At 38.5% G+C, this 11594-nt stretch overlaps 1 protein-coding gene across 8 annotated transcripts; it reads left to right on the forward strand.

Annotated features, from left to right (window-relative positions):
• Nucleotides 1-605: 605 nt before the first annotated feature.
• On the forward strand, nucleotides 606-11591 carry LOC132789639 (TRPL translocation defect protein 14). 8 transcript variants are annotated; one of them, XM_060797791.1, is made up of 12 exons: nucleotides 606-1556; nucleotides 2608-2675; nucleotides 2984-3021; nucleotides 3550-3587; nucleotides 4807-4938; nucleotides 8550-8678; nucleotides 8748-8884; nucleotides 8968-8988; nucleotides 9645-9858; nucleotides 9927-10257; nucleotides 10323-10504; nucleotides 10866-11591. In XM_060797791.1, the coding sequence occupies exons 1-12, from the start codon at nucleotides 1256-1258 to the stop codon at nucleotides 10919-10921; spliced, it is 1647 nt and encodes a 548-aa protein (XP_060653774.1). In that variant the 5' UTR covers nucleotides 606-1255; the 3' UTR covers nucleotides 10922-11591. The 8 variants fall into 8 exon arrangements, with proteins under 8 accessions (XP_060653774.1, XP_060653772.1, XP_060653771.1 ...); XM_060797789.1 differs by lacking the exon at nucleotides 10866-11591 and having other exon boundaries at nucleotides 606-911; nucleotides 992-1556; nucleotides 10323-10806; XM_060797788.1 differs by lacking the exon at nucleotides 10866-11591 and having other exon boundaries at nucleotides 10323-10806.
• The last annotated feature ends 3 nt before the right edge of the window (nucleotides 11592-11594 follow it).

Here is an 11594-nt window from a genome sequence, read left to right on the forward strand (position 1 = left end):
GGTATTTTCAAACCAAAGCGTGGAGAATGTCCTATGATTGACAATTAAATAATCTGTTTATTCCAGCAAAAAAAAATTAACTAGCGTTGTACAATTTTAATAGTTATTATTAAATTAAGAATTAAATCAATTCGCATTGCATCGTTATACTAAAGGCTGCCAACTCGTTTTAACGTGCTTAGAATATTTTAACAGAATGCTATTTTACAGAGAAAAGGTTCTGTAAAAACAGTTGTCAGCTGCCAGCTTGCGCGCTGCTTTAAGTATGAAGAATTCAATATACATAGATCGTTTTTGAATATAAATACAAGCAGTGAATAATATGATAGAACACATTGAAACATCTAGCGCTGCAAATTTTTCCATGGTATTTATGCCCACTCAAATGATGAACATTGCATCTACTTTAAAAATAAGCTATTTAAAATAAAGCGCCATTTTAGACGAGTGCTACAAATTTATCGAAATCTCTATGGAAATGTAACCAGATGGTAATTCTAGGGGTTGCTGTAATTTGGTATTTTTTATCGGCGTTAAATCGTAAATTATCGAAATTGAAATTGTGGTCACATTCCGGCACAGGTTTTTTTTGTAGGAAAAAACTCAATCTGATTTAGTTTGCTTTGAAATGAAAAACGTGCAAGATGATGCTCTATTATAAAACGCATAAACTTTGATAATTATAAAACTCGGATGTATATAAGGAATCCTTTGTTGTTGACCCCGAGGTCGTCGTTCGGTGTATCATCCAATCTAATTAACTAGTTACTAGTATATCATCCGTTGGCAATCGGCAAATAAATGTTTTTCTAATAATGTACGAGCGCGCGCTTCTTCTGATAATGTCCATCAACTACAGCGCACAATACTGCAAGGATTTATAACTGTAACACCACCAAAAAAAAATAGTGGTAATAGAACGGCACCCGCTCCCCTTAAGTTACAGCTGTATCAACAATTTAAATTGCGTACGTAATTGTCAATTGCGCAGATTTTGCAGTCCATACACAACACAATTCCCATCGACAACGACATCGCAGCGACTCATCAAAAACCATAACCTATAAAGCAAGAAAGGCACGTGTACTTCACGTCGGGTTCGGATTCGGATTCGGATTCGGGATTGCGAAGATTGACGATTGAGAACGGAGAGTGGAGAGAGAGCGTAATATCAGGCGCAAGGATTCACCGTTGTGACATACCGAAAAATTAAAAACAGCTGTTGCTGCTGCTGTTGCGCTTTAGTTGAAAAACCATGGCAACAACAGCCGACCAAATAATGGCACCTGCCCTGGTCTCGACCACCACGACGTCGACGACGACGACGACGAATGGCAAACAGCAGTCGCTGAGTGTCGCGGCAACAACGATGCAGCCGAGCACGAAACCCAATTCAAATTCAAATACAAATGATGAACAACAGATGCAGCATCAAGTGGAGCAGAATAACAAATCAACCTCGCCAAAGCCAAATGCCATGAACAGTCTAAAGCTAACCAAAATGGGCTCCGTGTCCACCAAGGAGAAGCGTGTCTACAAAATTGTCCTCACGGGCGGTAAGTTTTGAAAACGTTTAATTCCCACTCCCTCTGTCCGCAAAGCACACAAAACACAAAGTTGCCAGTTTTCTTCTTATGTATAGATTGTGTATCTGTTTGTTTACGATGTGTGTATGCTCTCGAAGCATGTCAAGGTCGCGAGGACCCTGAAAGGCACACATTTCGTTTCCTTTTCGGGGTGGTTTTTTTTTATCCATCTCTCTACTCCCCTGCGCAGCTCATCAAACCGCATTTAACGCACATTTTCAATTAGCCAAGCTATTCTTCTTTTCTTTCCTATTTGATATGCTAATTATGGCTATCAAATCAAAAAAACATTTAACGAATTCAGCTTCTGTTCGGTGCCGGTCTTTTTACTTTTCAATTTACATATGTAAATAAGTATACGCAGCATGAGCCCGCCAAAAAAAACAAACCTGTTTTTAGCCTATCAGCTAAATTGACGCGTGGCCTAATCACTTTATTTGGCCTAAATTATGGGTTCTGATCAAATTTAGTTCGAACTATAAATGTAGAGAATGCAAATACAAGAATGTGTATATGTATGTGTCCTTGCCTCTTATCACACCTCATTTCCTCTTGTCTAATCTGACGCAGTGTGAAAAAAAGGTCTAGTCCGATAAGAAGTAATACCTCCCATTTCATTAATAAAAACATAAGTGCGTAGAACAACAGCTGACTTCTAGTGAAATCTGTGGTGAAAACAAAATGTAATGATAATAGCATCTCCAGACCACAAAATATCCGATATCTCTCGCATATTCCAATCTAATCACCATCATCGTCATCAGCAAATGTCACTATGAATTTCACAATTTTTCATTTTAAATTACTGAGTAGAAGGATTGCAGATTGACTGTGAACTGTGTGTTGAGTGCGTTCAAATCAATTTAGTGCAATTCGTTTCCTCATCGCTGCACTTGCGGCATTTGTTGCGTCGCTAATTGCAGTCAGGGTTACGATATGAACAATTGAATTGAATATTATTGATGTTTAATATAATTGTTTTTTTATTTTTCTCTTTCTGTCTTACTCTGTTCATTTCTAGGACCTTGTGGCGGCAAAACAACTGGCCAGAGTCGTCTGTGCACCTTCTTTGAGAATCTTGGCTGGAAGGTGAGTGACTCTTACGCTTGTCTAACTTGTCTGATTTATTGGGCCTGCGATACCCGCTGGGGGGGTTTTAATTGGGATTGTGTGTGTGTGTGTGCTGTTAGGCTAAAGGCTAAGAGGCAAACGCCTGTTGCCCATTGGCAGTTGTAAGTAGTGCCAATTTATCAAGCTATGTGGCAGTAATAGTAATCGTATATAATTTGCCCAAAAACGAACTGAAAGCCTGAACAAAACTACAAACGAAATACGACGAAAAAACAAAAAAAAAAAAAAAAAAAAAACAAAGCAATGAGCATGTTGAATATTTTCAGGTATTCCGCGTGCCTGAAACGGCCACAGTACTACTCAGGTAAATGCCTTAAACACATCAATCAAACACAAAACGAACCCAAAACCAGCCAGCCAAAGTTGAGTTACACAGAGTCCCAGATATACAGATACAAATACAGATACAGATACAAAGTAAATCTGTAATTGTTTTGTTACAAGTGTGGGATATCCTTTGGCTCGCTAAGTTTGCTGCAAACAATGTTTCGTGCCTATTGTTTGTGCGGCATTCCAATATCTAATGTTAATGATAACGATTTCGATTTCAATTTAAGTTTGATTGCGCTCTTAAACAAATTTTGCCATGCATAAATATAAATAAAAAGTACATCTATCTACATACTTATCTCCAAATATAGTAATGTCAATTCACTCTTGAAAAACAAAAAAAAAAACATTTTTTTAAATTCTTATCTTTTATATCCAAGCAAAGTAATTGAACTTGAACCGTAGCTTATGTGTAGTGCCTTTTTATCGTCATCCACTTGAAATATGATTGCTCTAATCGTTCTCTTAATGCTCTCTTCTCTTATCTCTCCCATAAATATAGCGGTGGTGTCAAGTTCTCCGATCTGACTGAGAAAGAGGGTAAGTTGACCTTTTGATAAATGATTATATTGTTTAGTTTGTTTGTAGTACACTTTTTTACTTTACGATCTATGTAGGAGAAACATGAGGCTACTTTTGCAAGCATTTTCCCACCCACCTATTTTATAATTTATCCGTATTGCATAAGTGTAGCGATAAGTATATGGATAGTATGGGATGGATAAGATGGTTCGTCTTTTTATTTTTGGGGGCAGGCATTTTTCATTCTTCTGCACACTGTCAAGTTCGTCGTCGTAGCATTTTCTCGAACATGAAAATAAAACAAAATATTTACTTTTGAGAGCAGCCGCCACAAACGAAAGAACACATTTTACATTTCACACTACAATACTAGACAAAAAAATATATATATTATAATAGACTGTGCTTATATCTATCTATATGCGATTATGTGTGCTGTCGTCTATGTCAGCTGCGTATTTTTAACGGCCTGACGGACAAACGGTCAGCGACTATCTCTATTGGCTGCCAGATAGTCTTTAGTCTATATTCGATAGATAGATACGATATATATTTTTGTATGTGCACTAAATGCTCGCTCTTTGGGTCCCCCAACCGCCTTGAATGTCACGACGCTTCTTCAATGAAAGTTCATTTACGTAATTTGCAAAGACACACACACACACACAAACATACAGATACAGATACAAATACACCTTGACAAAGAAAGCAATAAATAATGCCAGTGAATCCTTAGGGGCGCCTCGACTTAAGAATTGCGTGACTTGCCGCAATTTGACTGTCTTGAATGTATTTCAAAACTAATTTGTCAATTGCGTACTACCCCCTCGACAGAATGTGGCTTTTAGCTGTTGACTCAACCCGTTTCCGTTCCCCCTCACTCAACCCTCAAAGCCTCTTCGACCTGTCGATAAAGTCGCGAATCGCTAAAAATATCAATATAATAATATTCAATGCAATCACTCAATTGCCTGACTTATAAAATACTTACTGTACATTAATCGCCTGTTGGTCACGAGTTACCCACCCCTTACCCCCTACCCACCCCTCTCATTCTATTTGCTGATAAAATGATAGCATTTGGGTGTTGTACAGTGTTGCTTTAGATAGCGGGATACACGAGTGAATTAGTTTTGATGGCTCCACAAAGTTATTCTTGTTGTTGTTGCTGTTGTTGTTTGTTGGTATATTCTTTCTAATTGCGACGTTGAATACACACCACATACATATACAACAGACCCGCCCACGCCAACCACCTACGTTTACAAAGATCTACCATTTGCCGCACCGGAGCACAGTCTCATCGATCTGACCGCATCCTGTCCACGTTGCCTGGCCAAGGCTGCCTCCAAGCCCAATGGCAGCGAAGGTGAGTCTGTGTGTGTGCGTGTTATTTTTTTGTCAGCGTATGTATGCGTGCGTGTGTGTGCTTGTGTATGCCGAATGCAGACCATGCGATCCATGCAAATGCAATCCACATTCAATTGATACGGTCCACATTCGAAACGTTCCATTCCCATCGATCGCTCTTTTGAACTGTCGTTCACATGTGTTTACATCTCTTTCTCCCCCTCCGGTGTCTGTGTGTATGTTTGTGTGTGTGAGTGTTTCAAGAGCTGCTTTATCTGGGGAGGCAACAAGATAATCTCAAACAGATCGTTGTCTCTATCCTTTGCATTATGTTTTCTTTTTCTTTTTGTTTGCTTTCTTGTCTACAGTCCGAGCGCGACGTTGATGAGTTGACATTTTGGTTTATTTTCTTTTTGTCTTTGTTGTTCCCTTTTTATTATTTAGCGCTTATGCAAACGTTCTGTGTCTATGTCTCGTTAAGTATTTTGTTTATTTTTATTTCTTATTTTGTTATGACTATTATCGTATCCTAACAAAGTGCAAGTTGTGTTGACACAAACCTCTTTATGTTTCGTGTATTGTCCACTAACAAACTCTCGATGGCTCCTCGCCAGACATCTCTAATATCATCGTATACCGAATGAACAATAATCATCTTCTTCTATATGTTGTGTACGTATTTCGAAGATCATGTGAGCAGCAGGCATTTACAGTTTATTCTTCGGCCGACTAATGTTCATACTCGTACGTATACGTAATACGTACGTATGAATTTGTATGTATGTTTATTTTAAATGGGGCATTTATATTTAACATCGCACGTATACTCTACACTTTTCGCTATACTATATAGTATAACAAATGTACAGTTTCTCGACGTGCTGGCCATTTTTAGCTGGTGACTAGCACGTGCCTCTGCTTAATTCCACGCCCCAACAATATAATATATTGAATGTGTGTAGATAAAAGTAAATTCTATTAAAATAAAATCTAATTTATAGACGTAGCACCAACTAAAAAACCAGTTTATTCTGCATTGTGTGTTTTTATTGAACTAACAGTATGTTAATTGGCGGCTGTCTGTTAATGTTTGGCATTAACGGTGTGCTTAGTTTTATCCATTATTAAACGAGCTAATGCACATTTGAAGTGCCATTCAATGAACACTAATTGCAGTTGTTACCACTCTTGTTACCTTGGCCAATTGATATACTTTCGAATGAGTGTTTTGGTCAGTCATGGCCACATGGCCAATTTCCCAGTGTCGCAGTCGCAATTTTCATTAGCCATCATCGCCTGACTTATTTATTTATGCGAATTTCGGCTAATGGAATTCTGAATCACAGACGTCACGTGCTCTGGTACTAGCTGCAAATTCCCAGTTTGAGTTCCCATTCATCTCATCTCCACGTTTCATCGTCCATCAACGCAGTGTTTGTGTCTGTGCTCTACTATTCGCAATGTGGCGTTAATTAATCAGTTTAGTCAGTTTTATTATAATTCAATGCGATATGTATGTATATTTATGGCTTGGATACAAACCAGATACTGTTGGTTATCGATAGACAACACAGAAACACACGTTGTTATTGCTATCGATTCCTGGTAAATTGATAGCTTAATGAATTTGTTATTTTCTTGTTTTCATTTCAATTTCGTCATTAGCCATAAACAAATTTGCATTGGGTCTTTAAACTATGCAAATTCAAACTGATTATATAATTATATATGTAAGAACTAGAATATTTTATGCCTATTGCCAATATATAACTAGTTTCCGATGATCAAAGTAGATGATGATAGGATAAAGAGCGGAGTGCGTCACATTCCTAGATTGCCAAATAGTATACTAAGCAGAGTTAGATACTACGTAAATTTGTGTGCGCCTGTTGCGCAGTACACGAAAATACATGTGCAATCATTACTCGGTTAGCGGTGTATATGAGATATTTAGCTGGTTTTTGCATCAGTTTTGTTGCTTATATCACCCTCTGCTAATTGAATTAGCCAAACAAACCAAGCACACACACACACACACATACTCTCACTCTCTACAGAGGCACGTAGGCAACACATGAAAAGGCAAAGCAAAACAATTTTCTAGCTGACGTAAAGCATTTCTTCCCCAAAGCATTCCCCTGGCCAGCCCATTTTCCATGCCCATTCCACTGTTCCATACCTATGTAAGTACGTTCGATCAATTCCATTTTGTTGCGTCACATGATGCGCTCAGTCAAGTTCAATGCAACGACAGCAACAACAACAACCACAAGCACATGAGCGCAAAGTTTCAGTATAACAGCACGAGACCGCAACAAGTGTCCCCACATGCATACAGAGTAGGTGATGAAGGTGGAGGTGGCTTCGCTGCCTTGTGGGAGACGTGGGAGAGAGCGAGAGCGTTAACGGTGAGTTATTCACCACCCGCTGTTCTGCTCTCCACGTTCAGCGACCCCTCGCCGCCCTTGCTGACCGCCGTGCAGTCTGTCGTCGTTGTTTTGTTTGTATTAAGTACTTTGCTGCTACTGCTCTTTTTTGTTGTTTCATTTCAACAATTTAAAAATATACTAAGCGAAATGCAGTTAGAAGCTGTGAATGAGCCAATCACTCTCTCTCTCTCTTTCTTTCTCTTTAAATGTATGTGTGTGTGGTTGTGTGTATTATTGTTGTTTGCGTCCGCTATTGTTGTTTCTCAAGGTCTAGGCTAATGCTTTTTTGCTCAACGATGCTTCTGCTCAGCAATTATAATGCTATGCTGCTCAACTTTTTCCGATGACGAATTCCACAAGTTTCCGGTACTTTTAATTTACAACAATTGTGCATTGTTGTTATCTTTTGTTTAGAAATTTAATGCGAATTTGATAAGTTTCGAAATGTTGTTTTGATAGATCTGTGAACTCTCGCCATGCGTCCCTGGTCGGGTTCTATTTCCCAACAGATGTTTCTACCACTGATTACGGTTAATGAGTTATTACATATTCAATATAATCTAATCGCACGATGATCATATAACTATATACGTACACAAACAAATACACACACACTCTCACACATTTACGATCCAGTTCGAGTAGCTTAGAATGATGATGAAGGCTTTTATGAGTCAGTGTGTTAGTTAGTCGGGGGATTGAACTCTCTACAAGCATTGTTTGTCATCATATATTATTACATGTTCAATTAGCAAACAATACAATACGTTTGAATACATTGAATAGCGAGTTATGGCTGGTTTTCGCTGCTGCTCAAATTCATTCAATTGCCACCGCACCTCAATTTCTCAATTCTCTCAATTGGTTCAGGCCATCGATCGCCATTATTTATACTCGTCGCATTCTCATATTACTTGATTCGTTGGCAGAATGAAGCCCATCTCATAAATAAATAAACAAACAAACAAAACAATAGCATAACTCCATACAGTATATATATAATTGGATCATACATATTTGATATGTGTATTATTTTTGGCAAAAAAAAAAATAAAATAAACTTGAACCCCGTTTCATGTTACTTTTGAAAGAATTTGCTTGCAATTGTATTTCTTGATTTTGATATTTAATCTGTTAGTGTAAAGTTAACGCGAGGTTAGCATTATCATTAATATTCAATTGGGTTTTTTCCGCTTTGTAGCTTATAAATTTCAGGAGAATCTGATTCGCACAATGGTGCAGATCGAGAATACATATTTTGAGCTCGGCAATTCGAGTGCTCGCAACTGTCTCATCATCTGCGATCGCGGCGTCATGGATGCCAGTGCATGTAAGTTGAGAATTCTCTTTTTTTTATATAATGAACATAACTTAATATGTGGTATATTTTTCCATCCAGATATATCAAAGGACAAATGGGAGAAAATGATGGCAGCAAACAAATGGAATCCTGTTGAGATGCGCGACAATCGTTACAATCAAATCCTGCATCTGGTCTCAGCTGCCAATGGCGCCGAAGATTTCTACTCAACAGAGGTGAGGCTTTTAAATGTGTAAAACATATTTGTTTCATACTATTTCTTTTTAAAAAATAATACACTCACAATCGAAAACTCAAGAAAAGAAAGCGTCATTATCAGGTACTCAAGAAATGTACTGTTGTTAAAATCTATTGCTAGAAACTTGTCTTATCCGCTATCCAAATGATTAAAGGGTATTATAAAAGTCCGTCTATATATCATATTCCTAGAACCCAGAAATGAATAAAAATGTATTTCAAAATCTTCTTAAGTGACGCAAATTCGATTTACCTTTAGAATTCTAGAAAAAGGATTGCAATCTGTGTTTTAAATTTAACCTATTCGCTAGTTTACAATGCTAGTAATTATAATAAATGTGTTCTTAATCATATTACTGGAACCAAAGCTATTTATAGTACAGTTTTATTGTGTGCAACTCACCCACAGCTGTGCAGCAGTTGCATTTGCTCTAATCACCCTAAATATTTTTCTTATTCTCATTTAAATGAATAGTGGGTATTTTAAAATAGCTTTCACTCGTTGTTAGATGTGAACTAATTATGGTGACTCAGCGACACTCGCCTAATGTGATTTCTCCATAATGAATCGATGAGTATTTTAAGCTGCTGTCGCTGAGCCTTAAGTCGTTAGAACAGCAGCTGTCAGGCAGTCGATAGTAGACGCGATGAATCATTTTGTAGTTTACTATCGCTGGCATTGAAGCTTTATTATGCCCACTCTAATGAGTTGCTAATCTGTTGTTATTTGCTTTACAGGACCATGCCTGCCGTTCCGAAGGCGTTGAGCTGGCACGAGAGCTGGACTACAAGTCAGCAGCCGCCTGGGTGGGACATCCCTACTTTGATGTGATCGATAACTCCACCAACTTTGAGGCCAAAATGAATCGCATGATTGAAAGTGTGTGCCAAAAACTGGGCATTGACATTGGTGACCGTTTGCAAGCCACCTCACGCAAGCTCAAATACTTGGGTAAGTTTTCACTGACAGCTTTATGTTGTCCTTATACTAATAACTAAACTCGTTGATCATTCCTTTAGTTGCTGCGCTGCCGCCGGATAGCGAGTTTCCGCCGTTCCAGGACTTTGATGTGGTGCATCATTATCTGCAGTCGGCTGGTCCCAAAGTGCAGGCACGTCTGCGCAAGCGTGGCCAGAAGAACCACTGGAGCTACATTCACACCCAGCGTCGTCCCAATGTGCATGGCCAGGCCCGCATCGAGGTGAAAACTCAGCTGACGCATCGCGACTACATGAACCTGCTGGCACAGCGCGACGATGCGCATTTCACCATCTACAAGAAGCGACGTTGCTTCCTGATCAACAATCAATATTTCCAGCTGGATATCTACAGGGAGCCAGGACATCCACGGTACGATTTCAACCCGAATCTGTGCTTGTAATTGAATAATATAAATCCATTCTTTCGTATTGCAGTTGCAAGGGTCTAGTCCTGTTGGAGACGTACTCCTCGTTGACTGGCGAGGCGCTAAAGAACTGCATGCCAAAGTTCTTGAACGTTGTTAAGGAGGTCACCGGCGATCCGGACTATTCCATGTTCAATCTGTCGCTGAAAGAGGACTGGAGCACCACCAAGAAGTACTGCCGCCCAGCAACTGGTAAGCAGCAGCAGCAACCTCTGCAACAGCAGCCATCATCGGAGAAGCAGTATAAGCCCTACGATGAGAACAGCGACTAAGAAGACATCTCTTCGCATCTTTCTTCGCTATCATTATTAGAATCATCATCGTGCTTTGCTTCTGGTGCTGGCGCCATTAAAGCCAAAAATTGTGTAGTTTAGAAATCGCTTTCCACTACTTGCTGTAAATACTACTATTTTTTGAGTGCTTTCTTTCTATTGCATGTGCAACAACTTTTGCTCTATCTCCATTTATTATATTATTGGCCTTAGAAGATATCAGTCACCTGATCGTTTTCCTTTTTTTTATTTCTCTTGATTTTTTCTTCTTGATTTCTTAGCTAAGGGCGCCACAAATGGAGTTACGAAAACACCTTTGGTGCTCAATGGACAGTAGATATTTGTCCGAATCTCGAATCTCTCTTAACACGTAAATCGCAAAGAAAAAAACCTAATTATAAAATTTGGAAAATTACAAAAAAAGAAAATGCAAACGCGACAGTTACACACAAATTGCAACAAATGACCTGGTAACTAGTTTAAGTGATGATGAACAACTTTAAGAGCGTGCAGACCAAAAGAAGAACTTGATGTTGTTTAAAATTAATTAACTAACAAACAAACACCGTACTTATGTGAGTCGGATTTCCGTCTCACCAATTGTTACTTATTTATGCGTACTTAAACACCACGAGTCCTACCAATTGTAACTGAAGCTCTTCGAGTCCTAGTTTAGATATATACGGCACATACGGAAGAATAACGATCGAGATCGAGAGTGTACTTAATTAATTTTTTTTTACCGAATGATTTTGTTGTTTTGTTTGCTCGTATGTTAATTTGTAAGCCATAAAAAGTACATAGTGTATATCCGTCAAATTCTTTTTGTTTTTAAGATGGAAATCGTGGTCCTTTAAAGAAGAGGAAAAGAAAGCAAAAAACCCAAGAAGCGCATGCGTGCTTATTTTAAATGTAATTTTTAGCTAATGTAATGAAAACAACAAAAACAAGAAACAAACTTAATACAAAAAGAACCTTGAGGCAAAAATAAATCAGCTAAGAAAAGACCA

Source organism: Drosophila nasuta, chromosome 3 (assembly GCF_023558535.2).
Source record: "Drosophila nasuta strain 15112-1781.00 chromosome 3, ASM2355853v1, whole genome shotgun sequence".
In the NCBI taxonomy this organism is placed as follows: Eukaryota; Metazoa; Arthropoda; class Insecta; order Diptera; family Drosophilidae; genus Drosophila; species Drosophila nasuta.

Bases quoted from the DNA above. Each gene is read 5' to 3' on its own strand.
- LOC132789639 (XM_060797788.1), top strand. From the start codon at position 1,256: ATGGCAACAACAGCCGACCAAATAATGGCACCTGCCCTGGTCTCGACC. The intron at 4,939-8,549 runs GTGAGTCTGTGT...TCCGCTTTGTAG, and splicing joins CAAGCCCAATGGCAGCGAAG to CTTATAAATTTCAGGAGAAT. The intron at 8,885-8,967 runs GTGAGGCTTTTA...CGAAAACTCAAG, and splicing joins AAGATTTCTACTCAACAGAG to AAAAGAAAGCGTCATTATCA.